Source organism: Kwoniella pini, chromosome 6, assembly GCF_000512605.2.
Source record: "Kwoniella pini CBS 10737 chromosome 6, complete sequence".
Lineage (NCBI taxonomy): Eukaryota > Fungi > Basidiomycota > Tremellomycetes > Tremellales > Cryptococcaceae > Kwoniella > Kwoniella pini.
Window position 1 is genome coordinate 1,551,717 of NC_091721.1, and position 20,047 is coordinate 1,571,763.

General features: G+C 38.7%; 7 protein-coding genes across 7 annotated transcripts; 4 read left to right on the forward strand and 3 right to left on the reverse strand.

Annotated features, from left to right (window-relative positions):
- Positions 1 to 405: 405 nt before the first annotated feature.
- I206_105021 (uncharacterized protein) lies at positions 406 to 2,341 on the reverse strand (the record flags this gene model as incomplete). The annotated part of the gene is made up of 3 exons (XM_019154323.1): positions 406 to 1,938; positions 2,002 to 2,149; positions 2,217 to 2,341. 3 exons carry the CDS (start codon positions 2,339 to 2,341, stop codon positions 406 to 408), a joined length of 1,806 nt encoding a protein of 601 aa, XP_019013063.1.
- Positions 2,342 to 6,510: 4,169 nt separating this feature from the next.
- I206_105022 (phosphoribosylamine-glycine ligase) lies at positions 6,511 to 9,080 on the forward strand (the record flags this gene model as incomplete). The annotated part of the gene is made up of 3 exons (XM_019154325.1): positions 6,511 to 7,363; positions 7,426 to 7,577; positions 7,650 to 9,080. 3 exons carry the CDS (start codon positions 6,511 to 6,513, stop codon positions 9,078 to 9,080), a joined length of 2,436 nt encoding a protein of 811 aa, XP_019013065.1.
- A 461-nt stretch (positions 9,081 to 9,541) lies between these two features.
- Positions 9,542 to 10,579, forward strand: I206_105023 (uncharacterized protein; the record flags this gene model as incomplete). Its single annotated transcript, XM_019154326.1, has 3 exons — positions 9,542 to 10,005; positions 10,087 to 10,189; positions 10,298 to 10,579. 3 exons carry the CDS (start codon positions 9,542 to 9,544, stop codon positions 10,577 to 10,579), a joined length of 849 nt encoding a protein of 282 aa, XP_019013066.1.
- A 394-nt stretch (positions 10,580 to 10,973) lies between these two features.
- Positions 10,974 to 11,528, reverse strand: I206_105024 (uncharacterized protein; the record flags this gene model as incomplete). The annotated part of the gene is made up of 2 exons (XM_019154327.1): positions 10,974 to 11,434; positions 11,516 to 11,528. The coding sequence occupies 2 exons, from the start codon at positions 11,526 to 11,528 to the stop codon at positions 10,974 to 10,976; spliced, it is 474 nt and encodes a 157-aa protein (XP_019013067.1).
- An 894-nt stretch (positions 11,529 to 12,422) lies between these two features.
- I206_105025 (uncharacterized protein) lies at positions 12,423 to 14,089 on the forward strand (the record flags this gene model as incomplete). Its single annotated transcript, XM_019154328.1, has 6 exons — positions 12,423 to 12,664; positions 12,884 to 12,989; positions 13,062 to 13,177; positions 13,258 to 13,548; positions 13,631 to 13,926; positions 14,016 to 14,089. The coding sequence occupies 6 exons, from the start codon at positions 12,423 to 12,425 to the stop codon at positions 14,087 to 14,089; spliced, it is 1,125 nt and encodes a 374-aa protein (XP_019013068.1).
- A 535-nt stretch (positions 14,090 to 14,624) lies between these two features.
- Positions 14,625 to 15,413, reverse strand: I206_105026 (uncharacterized protein; the record flags this gene model as incomplete). The annotated part of the gene is made up of 1 exon (XM_019154329.1): positions 14,625 to 15,413. One exon carries the CDS (start codon positions 15,411 to 15,413, stop codon positions 14,625 to 14,627), a length of 789 nt encoding a protein of 262 aa, XP_019013069.1.
- A 410-nt stretch (positions 15,414 to 15,823) lies between these two features.
- Positions 15,824 to 19,426, forward strand: I206_105027 (uncharacterized protein; the record flags this gene model as incomplete). Its single annotated transcript, XM_019154330.1, has 18 exons — positions 15,824 to 15,894; positions 16,032 to 16,094; positions 16,215 to 16,404; positions 16,480 to 16,647; positions 16,760 to 16,916; positions 16,988 to 17,214; positions 17,278 to 17,371; positions 17,435 to 17,595; positions 17,658 to 17,765; positions 17,828 to 17,974; positions 18,037 to 18,217; positions 18,283 to 18,354; positions 18,422 to 18,551; positions 18,616 to 18,872; positions 18,935 to 18,951; positions 19,023 to 19,154; positions 19,212 to 19,259; positions 19,328 to 19,426. 18 exons carry the CDS (start codon positions 15,824 to 15,826, stop codon positions 19,424 to 19,426), a joined length of 2,322 nt encoding a protein of 773 aa, XP_019013070.1.
- Positions 19,427 to 20,047: the final 621 nt, after the last annotated feature.

Below are 20,047 nucleotides of genomic sequence, written 5' to 3' on the forward strand. Positions count from 1 at the left end.
AAGACGATACTTATTTCCAAGGTGTTTTAGATTGGAGATGGAGACTCCGGATTGGAAAACTATATTACAATTATTGGAAAATAAAAGAAAGAAGATAAGGAATTGAACGCGTTATAGAGTAGTTATGTTTAAATTTGATTCCGTCATTCATGTCAAAAAACAAAATAGGGCGTCTAATTAGTTAAAAATATCATGAATATTATCATAAAATGCATAAAGAATCATTATCAAAATCATCATACACAAGACAAATGTAGATTCACTCAAAAATCAATCATTTTACTTTTCTTTCCTACCGCAATCTATTCCATGTTTACTATTGATGATAAATAACAAAATACAAAATCCCCTAGTGTCCGCTTAATTTGTCGATGCAAGTCCATCTTTTGCTGACTGCCCTCACCATCACTCCTTCCTAAACGGTAAAGGAGGTACATCTTCACTATTTAAACGAAAATCGAATCCACCTAGACCTTCACTTGTTGTACTAACTCCTCTCGTACTTGCATTTGTAGGTACACTCGCTGTAGGTAAATCCGCCAAATCTTCTCTACTTGGTGCGACAAAGGGGAAAGAACCTAAAAATGAATCCGCTACAGATGCTTGAGTTTCAGGTCGTGCTTTCTTAGAGTTTGTACTTTCAATTAAACTTTGTTTTTTAGGAGTAGATCTTTGCGAGGCAGATATCGTAGGTGGTCTAGGAGAGAAAGAAAGATGTTCTAATGTATTTGTACTTGTTGAAGTAGGAAGTAGTCCTGAATTTGCAGAAGGTAAAGGAGGTCTACCAGAAGGAGGTATCATAGGGAAAGAACCTAAAACTGAATCTGCAAATGATTTTGATGATCCACCTGAATTTCTTTGCGTAAATTGTGGTCGTTGAGAGTTGGAAGAAGGTGTTTGAGGTATTTGTTGACCAGTGCTTATTGCTGAAGCTAAATACCTTGATGTGCCCATCGTACTGACGGAATTTCTGTCATATGCTAAACTACCCATTGAGAATCGTAAATCGCCAGAACCAGCTGAGGAAGGTTCAGCTGAACGTAAACCTTCTTCCATCTCTTCCTCTAATCCATCAAATTTATTGCTGATTGGAGTTAGCGTTCGAGTAGTAGCAGACGAAGAACCAAATGACCCTCCAGTTGGTGATATCCGATTAGGTTCGTTTAAGAATTGTGTTTTTCCAAATTGAACGACTTCAGCTTGTTGTAGTCTACCAATTTGAACCTGTTTACTCGTAACTATCTTAGGTGCATCTAGGTGTACATCGGATTGACCTGACCAATAAGAAGGTGCGGCTGAGTTGCCTGATAAGTACGAATCTCTGTATTGGCTTGATTGTCCACCTGGAGATCGTTCATTTAGGAACGAATACGCTGATGGAGGGTTCAAGCCTTCCTGACCCTGTTTACTCTGAGCTGGCGCGTTCAAACGAAGGTCGAGATCAGGCGCTCGAGCTGGCCGTTTAGGATGGAAGAAATTTTGTCGAGCAGCATCGAGTGCACGAGCAGCTGCACTTTGATTCGATGATGAACCTTCTGCGCCAATTGGTATCTTCGATAGTGCTTCGTCTGATTTAGATGGTGGGATATATTGAATTGGGATGATATTGGCTGTACCTCCACTTCCCATTGTGGAAATACTTTGTCTATCACTAAATGGATCATTACCATCCCCATTCTCGTTAACGTGAATTGTACCTCGAGAACTGTTGTAAACTCGGATAGTTGCGCCATGATCATCGTAGTATTCAGCGTTCACAGGTGCAGGAGGTAATGGGGATCTAGCTCGTGCAGCTGAAGGTGGTGGTTGTGGCAATGAGTTTCCAGAGTGAACCGAACCGGGTTGAGGTGATGGTGGCGAAGAAGATAGGTGGAATCCGGCAGGTTCAGCTTTTCTGGCTCGAGCAGCTAAAGCTTCCAACCGGGCTAAGTCACGTCTCTGTGAATTCGTTGGATGATATTAGCGCATATTTTACACTGATGTCCTCATAGACCGGCTCACCTTTTTCCGTCTTAACCACCAAAACAGACCCAAACTCGCTATGATTAGAACAGCCACAACAGGTCCAGCAATAGCCCCTGGGTTGACTCCTTTAGAACTCGAGCTGGCGGATTGTATGCATTGGATTTTAGGACATTCGTTACATGTCCTATGGTTGGATATTGGAGAATCAGCAATCTATCAAGGATGACACCATATAAGAGGTTTACACCTACCTAGAAGTTAAAATACATTTTTCTCCTGTCGAACAATTACATTGCGGTGTAGCTCCATCACACGATACACAATTGTCTCGTTTCCAGTGATCTAACCTCGGCGAGAGATGATGCGATGAATACATGTTGATATGATTATGATGTATTTTTTGGAGGCACACTCCAAGTGATAAATTTATACGTTATAGGCAAGAATTGTTGTTAAATGAACAGACGCTCTAATTAGTCGGACAGCTCAGTCGCATCAAGCTTCCCTTGCAAATCTAAATGAGCGTGTGTGATAAAAGACTGTCTGTTCGGTAGATATGATGAAATGTATATATAGGAATTCTCTTGTTCTACTAATGCCCAAAGATGGTGCTTTGCTAATTTGCGCAAGTTTCGTATGTATCCAAATGCAGTTTTGTTTTTATTTGAGTCTAGCCACAATATGAGTGGATGGAACTTGACACAATGAAAGGATTATTCGTATCAAACGTATAGCTTCCAACAGAGTGAGATATGTTTGATGATTAAGTAAAGGATTGTTGATAATAAGATGATACTCGATGAAAGGATTGTCAAGTTGGTGAATGGGAGGGTATCTTCATCTATGTGTAGTACTTGTATATTGGTAACGAGATGTATAAATGATAAGATGAGAAAAGTCAATTCAACTGCTCTTATTGATGTATTTTGCTGTATGATGATCAAAGCTTGAAATTGTATTTCGCACAGACTATTTAATTCTTTTTTGACTCCAGGTCTTTTATTTTCGTAATTGTCGTTACAGTTGAGAAAGATGATAGGACCTGCCTTCAATGATTTCCTATAAAAGTACTTTCAACAATCATAAGATAAGATTATCAAAAGATAAAAAGTATGATTTATATGATGTGAAACGTATTTTAAATCAACTTCTAAAACTATAAACCTCTATTAATGTGCAAATGTGATTTCTTCTCTAAAAGTTAAATAAAAAACATAAAAAGTGAAACGCGTCGACTAACTTATTTCTTTTTGTCTTTTAAAACTTCGCGCCAAAGCTTAAGGTAGATAAATACAATTCCTCCGCTATTTACAATCTCAACTTGTTTTTTTCTGAGAATAGTATGCAAATATTTGCATAAGATTATTATATGTACGAATTTCTCAAAGAAGGCTTTGACCCCCTTTTCCTTTGAACGATGATGATCTGGATCTTCAAATAGCTTAAATAACTTTGGAAGATTCGAAATTGAAAAGTCTGGACTTCCCCCCTTAAATCTTGTCACGCATCCAAAATCCCCCTCTTAACCCCGGCCCTGACTCCACGTATGTGTGGTATGTACTGACGACAACGAGGCCCTGGTCAATTATGAAGAGACATATGAATACACAACATGCTTATGAATGAGCTCATGATTCTACTGGATCAGACAACTCGATTTCACTTTAATGCATAGCAAAATCTCGTTCAGTCATATTAATATTTATTTTCAACCTTCCAACTCCGAAATATAATCGTTAACGTTGGAGACCGTTTACTACGAAGCAAAGGTTTCTCATGAGCACAAATCCCCTTCGAAAGAACGGAAACAAGCCTGCACTCACTGTAATGACATCAGGTTTGTCTCTCTTGGTGAACTCCTTCAATTTACTGGTAGCCAATGCAACCTCAATAAGTGGTTTGAGACCTTCTTGAGCGTCGAGTGGGTACTCAGATTCGTTCTTGGAGTATTTTTCAACGTATAATCTGACGGTAGCTCCTGAAGATCCAGTACCTGATAATCGGAAGATGATCCTAGATCCATCCTCGAATTTGATGTATAGACCTTGCTTCTTAGAAACAGATCCGTCAATTGGATCGGTGTATGAGAAATCATCCGCTTCTTTGACTTTGAATGAAGCATCAGAGGAAGTAGCTTTAAGTGATGATCCAACGAAGTCGGATGAGGCAAACAATTTCCTCAAGTGATCCATGAGTGCTTCAGCTCCTTCAGATTCACACTCTTCGTAATCGTACCTGCCGTATTCATCAGCTACAACTACACTCTGATTCTGAATGTTATCGCGCATACCTAGAGAAGAACGATCTTCCGTATTTCTTCCAGTGTTGTAACAAGACATCGTTGATACCGGATCCAGGTTTCTCTTTGTTGGCGGCGGCGAGAATAGATAACCAGGCTACCCTTCTTCCTCAGCACGGTGTCTTTGCAAGACTGAGCAAGCGAGAGCCACTCACCAACAATAGCCCACACACCATCCTTTTCTCGGATGTGATCAGAACCAGTACCGAAAGACTCTTCACCACAGATAGAAAGTCGTCCAGCATCCATGAGGTTTCCAAAGAATTTCCCTAGGTTATCCTTTGTGTCAGCATTATCCAACTACGGAACTGGAAACAGAGTCTGGGGGATACTAGGGAGAAGACAGAAGTAAAGTAGAGAGAGAAGGGGAAAGAGTGAGAAAATCAGTAACATAGGGCGAAAGAGGCCAAGCAGCGGCGGAATTCGGCGAAAGAGGAGCAGAAGTGATGAACTCACATCCAGTTGGAACCTCGAATACCTCTAATCCCTTTGATTTAGCTACAATATCGATAGCTCCGGAGGTTGGCATAGATCTTGCTAAACCTTTAACACCTGACTTGAAATATGGAATAGCTTTTTCAGCCCAATCTGCAATGATAGCCACAGAGTCGGAAGGAGTAACGAAAGCCCCTTTTCCATAAATCATATTTCTATCACCATCACCATCTGACGCGGCTCCGAATTCGATATTTTCTTTCTCAACTCTCTCAACTAACTCATGAGCGTAAGTCAAGTTTGGATCAGGGTGAGATCCACCAAAGTCAGGTTTAGGTACACAATTTTGGATTGAATTTTCATCTAATCCCAATTCCTCAACAAAGATAGCCCTTCCATAAGGACCGGTAACACCATTCAAAGCATCAAAGAGCACGGTTGGTTTAGGGGAAGTGGTGTGTAACCAGTTCTTTATCATTTCAAAGTCGAAGATATCTTTGAGGAGTTTGATGTAATTTGTTACAGGGTCGACAATTGTTACTTTAATAGGACCATGAGTAAATTCACCGGTCTTGGAAAGGTCAAGCTGTGGTCCAAGGAAAAAAAACATCAACCTAGATTATCTAGATAAAATAAGTGGACAGCTTACATCGGGGAGGTTGATTTGCTTGTACTCTTTGATAGTCTCGGTAATTTTGTGAATAGCATTGGTGACTTCTTCAGGAGCGGGACCACCGTTGGAGATATTGAATTTGATACCGAAATCGTTTTCGGGTCCACCGGGATTGTGGGAAGCGGTCAAAAGGATACCACCATCAGTCTTGAGAGATCGAATCAAGGCTGATACAGCAGGAGTGGAGAGAATGGCATCTTGACCAAGGATGATGTGCTTGATACCGTTGGCAGCGGAGATTCTGAGGATGATTTGGACTGCTTCTGGAGACTGAGATTGAGGGAAACATCCGTTAGCATCATAGGATGATGAGTTTATGCAAAAGAATCAGACTATAATGAGCGATGAAGGAAGATGGGACAAGTGAGAGACTACTTACAAAGTATCGACCATCACCACCAACAACAAGGGTTTTTCCTTCTGGTCCACCTGGAATAGCGCTCAAAGTAGCTTGAATGAAGTTCTCGGTATAGTGTTCCTGTTGGAACACTTTGACCTTCTTTCGAAGACCTGAAGTACCAGGTTTTTGGCCTGCATTGACGGGTATGCGTCAGCTGTATGATACTCCTCAGTCTCCGCTTGAGTGGAGAGGATGTTGACTTACCGGGGTAGGCTTTAGTTTGAATAGTTTGAACGTCGGACCTATCATTGGATTCAATTAGCCTACTGCCTTTGCGGATATGCGGATGGATCCCAGCGGTATAGAGTGAATCATTACCCACATATTAATAATGTTCAATGCAGAATGGTTCAAGGGGTAGAAAGAGAATATATGGTCAATGAGAAAATGATTTTAGTGTAGCTGTTTATAGTTACCCGTGTGGTGTTGGCACCAATACGTTAGAATGCACAACTCATCGACGTCAGAAGCTGAAAGTGGTGCAATTCAGGAACGAACACTTTGCCACGTGAAGAACACCCTTAAAAAGCACTTCCCTCTCCCTTACGGATCTACATTGAGACAACCCTTACTATTCAGATAATACCGAATGTGGCATATTTTTTCAGTTGGTTATGATTAAAAGTTGGTCGAGTAAAGATAAAAAGATAAAGTTAAAACTGAAATAGACATTTAGCTAGGTATATTTAGAGTAGAATCGTCATTGAACTGCTTTTAGCAGATAGACACGTCTCAAAAATGTCAGAAATAACCGCCTTTCCTTCGCCTTCTACCGATCTATCCATCTTACTACTCGGAGCAGGTGGTAGAGAACATGCTTTAGCATACAAGCTTTCCCAATCTAAGAGAGTTTCAAAAATTTACGTTTGTCCAGGAAATGGAGGAACAGCTTTAATGGGTGGAAAAGTATCAAACCTTTCAATACCTTATGGAGCTCCTCCAGCATTCGAAGGAATAATAGATTTTGCTAAAAAAGAAAAAGTGGATTTAGTAGTTCCAGGACCTGAACAACCTTTAGTTGATGGTGTAGAAGGCGCATTCAAAAAAATTGGTATTCCTGTCTTTGGACCAAGTCCAATTGCTTCATTATTAGAAGGATCAAAATCATTATCAAAAGAATTTATGAAAAGACATAATATTCCAACTGCAAATTTCACTTCTTTTACAAGTTCTCAATATGAACAAGCTGTAGAATATATAAATTCTAATCCATTTTCTTCTGGAAGATGCGTTATAAAAGCAAGTGGATTAGCAGCTGGAAAAGGTGTACTTATACCTGAAACCAATCAAGAAGCTTTAGAAGCTTTAAAATCAGTCATGATAGATAAAGAATTTGGAAATGCAGGTGATGAAGTTGTAATTGAAGAATATCTTACTGGACCTGAAATTAGTGTATTAGCTTTTTGTGATGGATATACAGTAATTCCAATGCCTGCTGCACAAGATCATAAACGAATTGGAGAAGGTGATACAGGACCTAATACAGGTGGAATGGGTGCATATGCACCTGCTCCTATAGCTACAAAAGAAATTATGGAAAGAGTTTTAAAGGAAAGTTTAGAACCAACTATTAAGGGTATGAGGGAAGATGGTAAATCAAAATAAAATCAAATACGTATTGGAAAACCAGCTGATAATTCGCCTGTTATTTAGGTTACCCATTCGTTGGAATGCTCTTCACTGGATTTATGCTTACTGATAATGGACCTAAAGTACTTGAATACAACGTTCGATTCGGTGACCCTGAGACTCAAGCTTTAATGTTGCTTTTAGACGATGAGACGGACCTTGCTGAAGTGATGCTCGTGAGTGAATACACTGCTATCAAAGGCGGCAATATGTATAAAGACTGATGTCGGACTATTCATTTTTTATAGGCCGCTGTAGAGCGAAGGTTAGATTCAGTCAAACTTGGTTACCGAGATGGATATGCGGTTTCAGTCGTTTTGGCTTCAGAAGGATATCCAGGTAAATACCCTAAGGGTGTACCTATGACTATCAATCCCGATATGCCAGCTGGTGTTCACGTTTTCCACGCTGGTACAACTATCAAGGATGATACAGGAGTTACCGATGGTGGTCGAGTCTTAGCAGTTTGTGCATCAGGTTCAACATTAAGGGAAGCCGTCAATTTAGCTTATAATGGAGTTGATCAAATTTCTTGGTCCGGGAAAACATATAGAAGAGATATAGCTTATCGAGCACTTTCTTCAGAAGAACCCTCCATTGCCTCAACTTCCACTTCTGTAGGATTAACTTATGCTGCTGCGGGTGTATCAATCACTGCAGGAAATGATTTAGTAGACGCTATCAAACCCGTTGTTAAAGCTACTAGGCGTCCAGGAGCGGATTCGAATATCGGTGGATTCGGTGGTGCTTTCGATTTAGCTGCTGCAGGTTATCAAGATCCAATCTTAGTTAGTGGAACAGATGGTGTTGGAACAAAACTTAGAGTTGCATTAGATTATGGAAAACACTCAACAGTTGGAATTGATTTAGTTGCTATGAGTGTAAATGATTTAATTGTTCAAGGTGCCGAACCACTTTATTTCTTAGATTATTACGCTTGTTCAAAACTTGATGTACCAGTAGCTGCAGATGTTATTACTGGAATTGCTGAAGGATGTTTACAAGCTGGATGTGCTTTAATAGGTGGAGAAACTGCTGAAATGCCTGGAATGTACCTTGGAGATGATTATGATTTAGCTGGATTCGCAGTTGGTGCAGTTGAAAGAAAACAACTTTTACCTTCAAATGATATTAAATCAGGTGATGCACTAATCGCATTATCTTCAAGTGGACCACATTCAAATGGTTATTCATTAATTAGAAAAATAATTTCATTATCAAAATTATCATTAAATGATAAATCACCTTGGAATGAAAATTTAACAGTTGGAGAATCTTTACTTACACCAACAAAAATTTATATTAAATCATTATTACCTGGAATTAAAAATGAATTATTTAAAGGAATGTCACATATAACAGGTGGAGGATTTACTGAAAATATTCCAAGAATTTTTGAATCTTCAAAATTATATGAAAATTTAGGTGTTGAAATTAATTTAAAAAGTTATAAATTAAATTCAATTTGGAAATGGTTAATGAAAAATGGAAATGTTGAATCAAAAGAAATGGTTAGAACTTTTAATTGTGGTGTAGGTATGATTATTGTTGTTGATCAAAATAAAGTAAATGATGCTTTAAATAGTTTAAAAGAAAATGGAGAAGAAGGTTGGGTAATTGGAAAAGTAATAGAAGGAAAAGGTGTTCAATATATTGGATTAGAAGAATTCGGTCAATAAAATTGAATTTCTTGAATTTAATAGTAGATAATATAGATTATTTCAATCATAAAAAAGAAGTTTTGTTTGGGATTTTCATTGTGTATGCATTTGTTTCGGCTTTTTCAAATGATTTGCATTTGCATTTTCATGTAGCCAGACCTTTCTATATGTATGCTTGATGGCACAAAGTTTCAATGCTGTTCATGATGATCCAGTCAAAATAGCATTATCTAAGGGTGAGTTCAACCTAATCAACAGAAGACGGAATCAAATATCCTCACTCAGTATGCTTGGGTTTAACAACAATTCGAAGCTTTAAGTGAATGGGGTTAGCTAGCGATTATCTTTATTCTCTTCATTAAGTCTTTTACCCAATATATATTGATATATAAATACAACAAAGTTGTTAAAATCATTTCAATCATCAGAGAGATCATAGAAACAATCAAAACTATTTAAGACCTTTTTCAGAAAGAAAAATGTCTCAAGCACATAGACCAACATGGAATCCAACACAAGGTAGAGAAACAAAAGCAGGTTCACAACAAATTTCAAAATTATCTTTAGCAAGTCATACAAAATTAAAATTTCGTAAACCTGGTCAAACAAATTCATTAGAAGTTTCAAAACGTGATTTAAAATCAGAATTATTATTAGCTGAAAGAAATGCATTAGAAAAAAAAAGAAAATTAAAAGGTTTACCACCTTTACAACCTTTATTATCATCATCATCATTATCAATTCAAGAAAATAATTTAAGAATTGAAAATGGTAATGATGAAAAACAACAACAACAACAAAATGATGATGATGATGAATCTAAAGCAAAAAGAAGAAAAGTATTAGAAGAAGCTGTTGAATTAGATAAAGATGAATCAAGTGAAGAAGAAGAATTAAAGGTAAAAGAGAATGACAATAATGACAATGATGATAATGATGATGAGTAAGTACGAATAACTATATCAAATTATATCTTTGAAATTCTATCAAATCAAATACTGATTGATATTAATACTTTTCATAGCGATGATGATTCGGATGACTCGGATGATGAAGATGATACAGCTGCTTTAATGGCTGAATTAGCTAAAATAAAACAAGAAAGAGCAGAAGAAAAAGCAAAACAGGTTAGTTATAACTTTATTCATAAACTATTTAATCCTTCGCAAGAGATATAATATTTAAGATATAATATTCATTTAACATACAAAGCTAATCCCAAATTGGATTATTAGGACGCAGAAGCGGCATCATCTGCAGCTGTAGATAGAGAAGCAGAAATAGCATTAGGAAATCCTTTATTAAATTTACAAGCTGCTTTAGGTCAATCACCTTCAACACCTTCAACTCCTGCAAGTAGTACAATTGGAGGAGGTTCATTTACAGTTAAAAGAAGATGGGATGATGATTTAATTTTTAAAAATCAAGCTTCAGGTTTAAATGATAAATCGAAAAAAGGAGAATTCGTAAATGATTTATTAAGAAGTGAATTTCATAAAAAATTTATGAATAAGTGAGTAAAAGCGTTTATTTTTACTTTCTTCGTTCTTTCCATCATCACCATCATCATCACCTTCGTCTCCTGTTATCATGCCTTACGAGGCTTGTTGGATCATAAAATGACGCGTAGCTGATAATGTGACAATTTGCCCTATTTCAGATTTATTCGATAAAATTTGGACATCTTTCATCAGTACGATTTCTCGACTTCTATCCTGTAGATCACTTGTATTAGTCTTACAGTGAAAGTAGAATGTATTCACATGTACAATATCACATATGCATAAAATATCTTCAATACAGAACAACGTCACAGACGAATCAATATATGCTCATCATTGAATCGTATACAAGGATGGGTGTATGCGGAATATTCGAAGACGGACAACCAAGTAGTTTACGGTAATTTGATCAATCCTTATGAGCTAATCCAGTGGGAGGTTGAACAATTACTCTATCCATAGTTGCACCTTCATCTAATACTGTATCACCTAATCCTTGACGTCCATGAGGTAATCCACCATGTACAAAATATCCTGAGGATCTATCACCTTTTTCATGAGGTGAAAGAGGAGTATAAGCGAATGAATTTTGATGAGAAGGTGGAAGTGGAATATTCTTTGCACCTTCTTGTTCATCTGGCGCAGAAGATGGAATTGAACAATCAACATCTTCCTTTTCGTCGATTATATCTCGACCAACCGAGAAGTTTACATTTCCATCTGATTCAGGATTAATAGGCTCTACATTGGTTCGATCAGGATTGTCCTCGTTGATCTGCCCTAAAGTATTTGAGGAGGTAGGATGACCTTGTTCTGTTTCATTAGATTCGCCCTTGCGAATATCATTAGGGTTTTTCATTATCTTACCGACTAATGTTTGAAACGACATGTCAATGTCATTATGCAAGATCAGTTATTGAGAGTCTTGATAAATGTTTAATTTTGACTCACATATTTGTTCCATCTTGCCTGTTATTTTCTCCCCGATTGGAGGTTTATGATTTTCAATGAAATATGAATCTCTTTAATAAGTAAAGTAGGTTGGGAGAGTGAGCTGATGAGCTAATTACACTGGCCGTATTTCGTATTCGTAATAATAGTTAAGGGGTTATTTAGTGTTATACACTTACGATGAAGGTTGAGTATTCTTTTCATATGACCTACTGGCGATGATGATCGTGAGTCAATGTTTGTACTGTCAGTATAGTGAGAAGATATTAGACGTGGTTCGATCACAAGCGAATATTTGGAATGGTGTTCATAAGTGTAAAGATATATCATATTTAGATTAGTGTGGTCAAATTCATCAAGGTCGTGTTTGCAATTGCTTTAGTCCATGACGAAATACTTTTGCCATTTGATGGTAATGACGAAGCTGAAAAACGTCAATGACATATCCAAAGGACCGGTGCATATGCCATGTCGAGGATGTGTTTGTTGGGGAACGTGCTTTATAAGCTTCTTGTTGCAAGTCTGTCATTTATCATTGAAATTCAATCATAAATTGAAGTTACTTGGCATCTATATATTCCGGATGATGCATAACTTAGAAATCTAATTAATACCCTCATTTAATGGAATGCTTTTAAGATACGATAAATCCGAATCGCCGAGATTATGATGGTGGCTAGAACCGTTAACATCCGTCACAAAGGTCCGAACGTCATTTTAGTTGGACATGATTTGGTTATTTTTTTGATTTTTAAAACAGAATAAACGACCCTGAATCACATATTCTCATCCTCATCCCATCCTTACAAGCTGCCAGGTTAGCAAATTCATTCCATTCATACTTTTAATCAAACATCTTCTATACTCTTTGATCTTTGTATTAAAAACAATCAAGTAATCCTTAAAAATGTCTCCTTACAGACCTAACCCATTCTTCTCAACTGCCAATCAATTCTTTGTCCCTTCAGTAGGAGACAAAGTTGATAACGCTGTTGCTCAAGCTAAATCTTTTGGTCAAGATGCTCAAGCTAAAGCTAACGAATTAGCTGGTAAAGCCGATAACAAATTCCAAGATGCTAAAGAAGCTATTAAAGTTACCGCTCAAGATGCTGTAAACCCCCCTCCTACCGGTGCTGATCTTTACGCCAGGTGAGTACTGGAGCTGTCTCTCGCGCTCGCGTCGCATATCCCATCGTCTTACTCGTTGCCGCGTCCATTGTTCCACTTACTCCCCTCAACGCTTCATGCCCTCTCCCCTCCCCTCCTTCCTCTCCCTTGCCTGCTCTCCAATCTATATTCTCTCGCTTGTCCTTCTCTCCCCCCCCGTGATCCGACAGAGCCCCCTTGCTAACTCTTGTACCCATCCAGATTCGCCCTCGCTGGTGCTCTCGGTTGTGCTATCACCCACGGTGCCCTTACTCCCGTCGATGTAGTCAAGACCAGAATCCAACTTGAACCTGAGGTCTACAACAAGGTGAGTCGGCTATTCTGCAAACTTTTCATCAAGCGGGATTATTGACTTATTATCGAAATATAACCTTTGTAGGGTATGGTCGGTGGTTTCAGACAAATCATTGCCAAGGAAGGTGCTGGTGCCCTTCTTACCGGTTTCGGTCCTACCGCTGTCGGTTACGCCATCCAAGGTGCCTTCAAATTCGGAGGGTGAGTGATTGTGCCTTTTCCGATGATAAGGAATCGTCGCGACACTGGGACTCTTCAGCTGACCTCGGCCGATCTGTCAGTTACGAGTTCTGGAAGAAGAAGGCTATCGACGTCCTCGGTGTAGACAAAGCTAGAGAGAACCGACAATTGGTATACCTCGGAGCTTCCGGTATTGCCGAATTCTTCGCCGATATTGCCCTTTGTCCCCTTGAAGCCACTCGAATCAGATTGGTATCTCAACCATCGTTCGCTACCGGTCTTGCCTCTGGTTTCCTTAGAATTTTGAGAGAAGAAGGTCCAGGTGCTTTCTACGCTGGTTTCGGTCCTATCCTTTTCAAACAAGTTCCTTACACCATGGCTAAATTCGGAGTGTGAGTGGTTTTTGCCCATCGAAAGCCAAAATCAGGCATTGTCACTGAAAGGACCGAAAACTGATATAATTTGTTTGGATAGATTCGAGGTCGCATCTGAGAAAATCCTTTCATTTACCGGAAAATCTAAGGGTTCCCTCACATCTGGTCAACAAACCGGTCTTAACTTGTCTGCTGGTTTGATTGCCGGTATGGCCGCTGCCGTTATCTCTCAACCCGCTGATACCCTCTTGTCCAAGATTAACAAATCCAAGGGAGCACCCGGTCAATCCACCACCTCTAGACTTGTCCAAATGGCTGGTCAATTAGGTGTTGGAGGTCTCTTCACTGGTATGGGTGCTAGATTAGTCATGATTGGTACTCTTACTGCTGGTCAATGTGAGTGATCGCTTTCGCTATCAATCTGCATTCGTGCGAACAAATCCAGAATTGGAGACTTACTGATCATTCGCTTGTCAATATCGTAGTCTTCATTTACGGTGACATCAAGAAGGCTCTTAATGCTACCGGTGGTGTTGAAATCGCTGCCATCCCTAAATAAATATAGACTTTCTACCTTACCTCTCTAATCTCAGTTTGTTAATGATCTGATTGCAACGGAGTGGAACGGGATGACTTGGGATGCATCATATCATATCTACCCACCGATCCAGGATCATTAGGTCCATATGGGTTGTCAGACTGCAGACACTGAAAGATCAACTGATCTTATCGATCTACGCGATTGAACACATTGTCTGATGAGGCTTGAGTCGACGAGGAAACGCACATCTCTAATATCAATGGACTCTACACTAACTAGTATCTAATGATTGAGCTGTACTGCTGAAAGCCCAAGAGCCAATTTAACTTCATCAAAGAACTCCTTCATTCAGGAATATGCATACTACAACAATTTACGAATGTATTGATTTATAGCGTGTCTAAAAGCTCCCAATAGATCTCAGATTTGGGAGTCTTCTACAATGGACTACCATGATAGCCGTCTCTATACACCAATCTCTGCTAAGACGAGTCTTGATCTGAGTGAATGGGAATCAATGGTCCACAATTTCTCTTGTAAAGAATTTTCATTTTTACACTTTTATTTCTTCTTCTACTTTAGGTTTAATAATTAAATGATCAAATTTTTCAGCTAAACCTTCAAATCCACCATAAAATCCACCTTTAAATTTTTTTAAAGATTTAACAATTTCAGAAGCTTCAAAACCATTTTGAGAATATCTTTGTCTTTTATTTAAATTTTTTGGTTGATATTTTTTTTTAATAGATATATTTTTTTGAACTTCAATTTTAATTTGTAAAATTTCAATATTTTCTTTTTCTTTTTCTTTTAATGATGATGATGATGAAGATGATATTAAAGAATTTTCTTTTGAATTTAAAATATTTTGAATATCATTAAAAGAAATTCCACCTAAAAAATTACTTTCTTTAAATTTCGTAAAATTATTATTAAATTTAATTTCAATTATTTTTGAATCTGAATTCTCTGAATTTAATGAATTTAATGAATTTGAAGAATTTAAATGTAAAGGTTTTAAAGTTGTTAAAAATATAGTTGAATTTGGTTTTTGTAAATTATCAAAATTTTTTTGTAAATTAAAATTAAAAATTTCAAAATTTAATTTTTTTTCTAATTGTTTTAAAATTTCATATAAATGTAATTGTGATTTAAAATTTCCATTTAAACAACGTATTATAAATTTTGTTGAACCATTTTCTAAATCTAAATTTGGATGTGGAAAAGTTAATATTTTACGTTTTTGTATTTTAATTATTTGATTTCGATTTCTATTTAATGAAAATGATGATGATGAATAGAAATTATTTGTTAGACGAGAGTTAAAGATACGGGTATTCATATTGGTGGTACTCTTTTTAAAACTTGATGAATATCTTGAAATTCGTTATAGTCGTACTTGTTAATTTGGTATGTTTAGAGTAAATATATACATATATATATATAGATATTGAGGTTGTACTCAGCTTAAACTACGAATGATCATCTTTACTTTTCAACTTGGACTTTCATCTTTCCGAAATCTCGAGATTCCACGTGCATGCCACGGTTATTGATGCCGTTATTTTGGCGGAGATGACCTCGTCCTTATTCGAGCTTATGCATTCAAAGTGTGCATTTGTGTATTGTTCTTCATTCTTCATCCTATCTTCTTCTCATTCTCATCGTCGACAGAGATACTTAAGCCTGTACATCTCCTTAGCAGATCGAGCGGGAGCCATTGAGGGAAGATAGAAACCTGAAATTATCAGCATGCCACCTGTAGCTTCAGGTAGCACATCATCAACTTGGGTAGAACCTACAAAGGATGATAAACCACCCAAGTGAGTAGATTGATCAGCTTTTCTATAATTTGCCTGTTTGTTCAATGCATCGTCTGGGCAACGACAGAAGTAGACAAGCATGAAAGTTAATATCCATGTGAATTCGAAAAGAGAGCTAACGTCAACATATGTCACAGAGATGCAGATCTCAAAACCGCTTGGGCTTTCCTTCAAGTCGGTGTTGAGCATATGATGTCGAGGTGAGTCAGCTATTTGGCGATTTCCTTTCCTACTATCATCGAGAAAGATACCATCTTCTAGATCGACTATCGCTCAAATAATGGAGAAATACAAGCTGATCAATGGAAATGTCGAAACAGAATGCATCTGGGCATGTCGTACTCCTATTACATCCTCCTTTTCACGGCAGTATACGATTTCTGTACACAACCAGGGAAAGGAGGCAACACGCAATTCTCAACTAGTCGTGGAGGAGCGAGTCTTCAAGGAGCAGAACTGTATCGATCGTTGCATAATTGGTTGAGCGATCATTGTAAAAAGTTAAGAGAGGTGAGCTGTCACATATTAAGATTCAGCTTTCCAATATGTACTAGGCAGCAAGCTGACGTGAGAGTCATGATTCAGCAATCCGAACATCTTTCAGATTTAGAATTATTGAAGTTCTACGCAACACAATGGGATAGATATACCACAGGAGCTAGATACGTTAACAAGCTTTTCAATTATCTGAACAAACATTGGGTAAAGAGGGAGAAAGATGAAGGCAGGAAAGAGGTTTATACCGTATACACAGTATGTCGCCGCAGCCTCGCCGCTGCCTTAGGCCCTTTTCCCCCTGATATTCATCCTTCATCTTGTGCTGTTATCGAGCCCCACGAAAAATGCTCATTTACGAACCTGATAGCTCGCCCTCGTTGCATGGAAGCAAAACTTTTTCCGCCACTTCACTGCTCAATCCGGTATGAGCCGACTTACTCAAGCCGTCCTTAGGCAAATCGAGCAACAACGAGATGGAGAAGATATTGACTCTGGGTTATTGAAGAAGGTCATCGATTCTTACGGTCAGCTCCTTGGCTTTTTGCGTTAGACCATACGGCATATTTAGCTGACTCAACTTTATTCTGAAATGCAGTATCGCTGGGATTGGATGAAGCTGATGCGCAAAGACAAAACCTCGATGTATACAAGGAATACTTCCAAAACGCATTCATCAGTACTACTGAACACTACTATCGAGCTGAATCTTCTGCTTTTGTCTCATCGAATTCCGTTTCTGATTATATGAAGAAGGCCGAGGCTAGACTACAAGAGGAAGCCGATCGGGTCAACCTGTACTTGAATGATAGCACTAGAAATGATGTAAGCAGCGACGTTTAAATGAGAAGATGGATAAGTGAGCTGATATCTTCTCGGTGTTTCTAGCTGAAATCGAAATGTGAGACGGTGTTGATTGCAGAACACAATAGTATGATGTGGGGTGAATTCCAGTCTTTGTTGGACGCTGATCGAGTCGATGGTAAGTCGGCTTCTGAGCTACAACGAAATCACGAAAAGCTGAATCTTATTCTTCTATAACCAGACCTCGCACGAATGTATGGACTTTTGGCAAGGATAATAGGCGCACTTGATCCATTACGAGAAAGGTTCGGTGAACATGTCAAAAAAGCTGGTCAAGCGGCGGTCGAGAAGGTTCTTCCTGCTCCTGGTGCGACTACCGAGACCGGCAAAGCTGAGACATTGGTGAGTCACGCAGCAATTGAATGACCTTTCATGGCTTCAGCTAATACTTATCGTCGTTATAGGATCCGAAAGCTTACATCGAAGCCTTATTGGAAGTTCACACGAAATACACTGAAGTGGTGGAAGGACCATTCAGGGCGGAAATGGGCTTTAACAAGGCGTTAGACCAGGTGGGTCGAGTTGAGCCTCTTCACTTAAAGACATCAGCTGACAAATCAATTACATTTCACAGGCATGCAGAGATTTCTGTAATCAAAACGCCGCTGCTACTACTTCTACGAAATCACCGGAGTTACTGGCTAGTTATTGTGATCAGTTGCTGAAGAAGAGCAATAAAGACTTAGATGCTGAATCGTTAGAAGCTGCTCTAAATCAGACCGTAAGTCAGGGTAGGCCTTCGCCTATGGTAATATCGAAGCTGATGTGTCCAACCAATCTCAGATGATTATTTTCAAATTCATAGACGATAAAGATGTATTCCAGAAGTTCTACCAGAAAAAGCTTGCACAACGTCTCGTTGGATCGACATCTGCCTCCGATGATTCTGAGAGTAGTATGATTACCAAATTGAAAGAAGTCTCCGGATTTGATTATACAAACAAGTTGTCAAGGATGTTTACAGGTACATTCATATATTGCTTTGGCCCAGAGGAGCAAATTCGAAGCTGATGTGCGCATGCTTCTTAGATGTCAACTTGTCTAAAGATCTCAACGAGCGATTCAAAGAAAAAGAGCGTGCTCAAGGGGTCTCTGCCGATAGTGAGTCCGCTTTACTTCTCGTTCCACCAAATGCGTGACTTCGCAAACAGGACTGATGACTCTACAGTCGACTTCCAACCACTCGTTTTGGGTACAAACTTCTGGCCTCTGGTCCCTCCGCAGACCGACTTCGATATTCCCAGAGAAATTAGATCAACCTATGATAGATTTACAGCATTTCACAATGAGGTCCATCAGTATGTTGATCGGTTTCATTTATTGTCAAGATCACTGATTGAGCTGGCTAACATAACATCTCAGAGGTCGAAAGTTAACTTGGTTATGGCACGTATCAAAGAATGAATTACGCACGACCTACTTGCCCCAGAAATACATCTTCATGACTTCCTCATATCAAATGGCGATCCTCACTCAATTCAACGAGAATGATTCCCTGACGTACAACAACATTTTGAACGGAACAAAAATCTCTGAACAAATACTGAAACCTCAATTAGCACTTCTGGTCAAAGCGAAAGTCTTGTTGCAGGATGGTGATAATTACGATTTGAACCTTAGTAAGTTGACTGGTGGACAGTTGCAGAGTTTTGAAGCCCAATTGACCTGTGTTTGTGAATAGATTTCAAGTCAAAGAAGGTTAGTTTCACCAATCCTTCAACATTACTTACCATTGGGAAGCGGATCAAGCTGATGTCTTGATGATCCAGATCCGAGTACAACTCAACCAAGTTGTCAAATCCGAACAAAAAGCCGAAGCTAAAGAAGTTTTACAAGCAGTTGACGAGGATCGAAAGTTCATCTATCAGGCTACGATCGTTAGGTTGATGAAGGGCAGAAAGGTGAGCTAACAGGAAGCTTCCGGCATTGAGACTCAAAAGCTGACCACTGATTAAAAGACAATGCAACATCAAGCGTTGATACAGGAAGTTACCGCCCAAATATCGGTGAGCTGTCATGTTCCGAATTCTTTTGTGAGGACACGATAGCTCATCATACTAACGAACTTATATAGTCGAAATTCACGCCTAAGATTCCGGAGATCAAGAAGGCCATCGATTATCTGATTGATAAGGAATATCTCGAACGATCCGCCGAATCAAATAACACCTAGTGAGTATCTTTATACTGAGAGAAAGGCGTCACTGATCAGGGATTGCAGCAATTACTTGGCATAAGGAGTACAACCATGAGGAACGCACCAGAAAGATCATCGCCTTAAGATGAGGCTGAAGAGGGCAACAGATAGAGTGCAGAGACAGAGTGTACAGGACGAGAAGAACATGAGCGGGATCTTATTCACGAGAAGCAGAATGACTTTTCATTTTATACATTCCAACCCATCACATTACTGTATTATACATTATAAAACCTTTCTGAGGGATATCGACATGTCTAGATGAACTATGAATAACCATCTTATAAGCTTAGCATACCTGATTTTGGCCCATAAGGGTGACCAGTTGTTCAAATCAAACGTTCAAACGGGTCATCAGGTTAATCGATTCTACTCAATTATATGATAAGGACCGGCAGTCCGGATATCCGGTTACATCGGAGTTCCTGATTTGTTTATCTACTTCGAGTCGCGTTGTAACTCTCTATAGGCCTCGTTATCTATGACGTGAACCAGACAAAGGGTGACATCGTGTCCTTCTTTCTGTAATCATATACATATATAGATTGTCTGATCTGACATCCTCTTGCATATACATATCACCCCAACAGAGCTTGA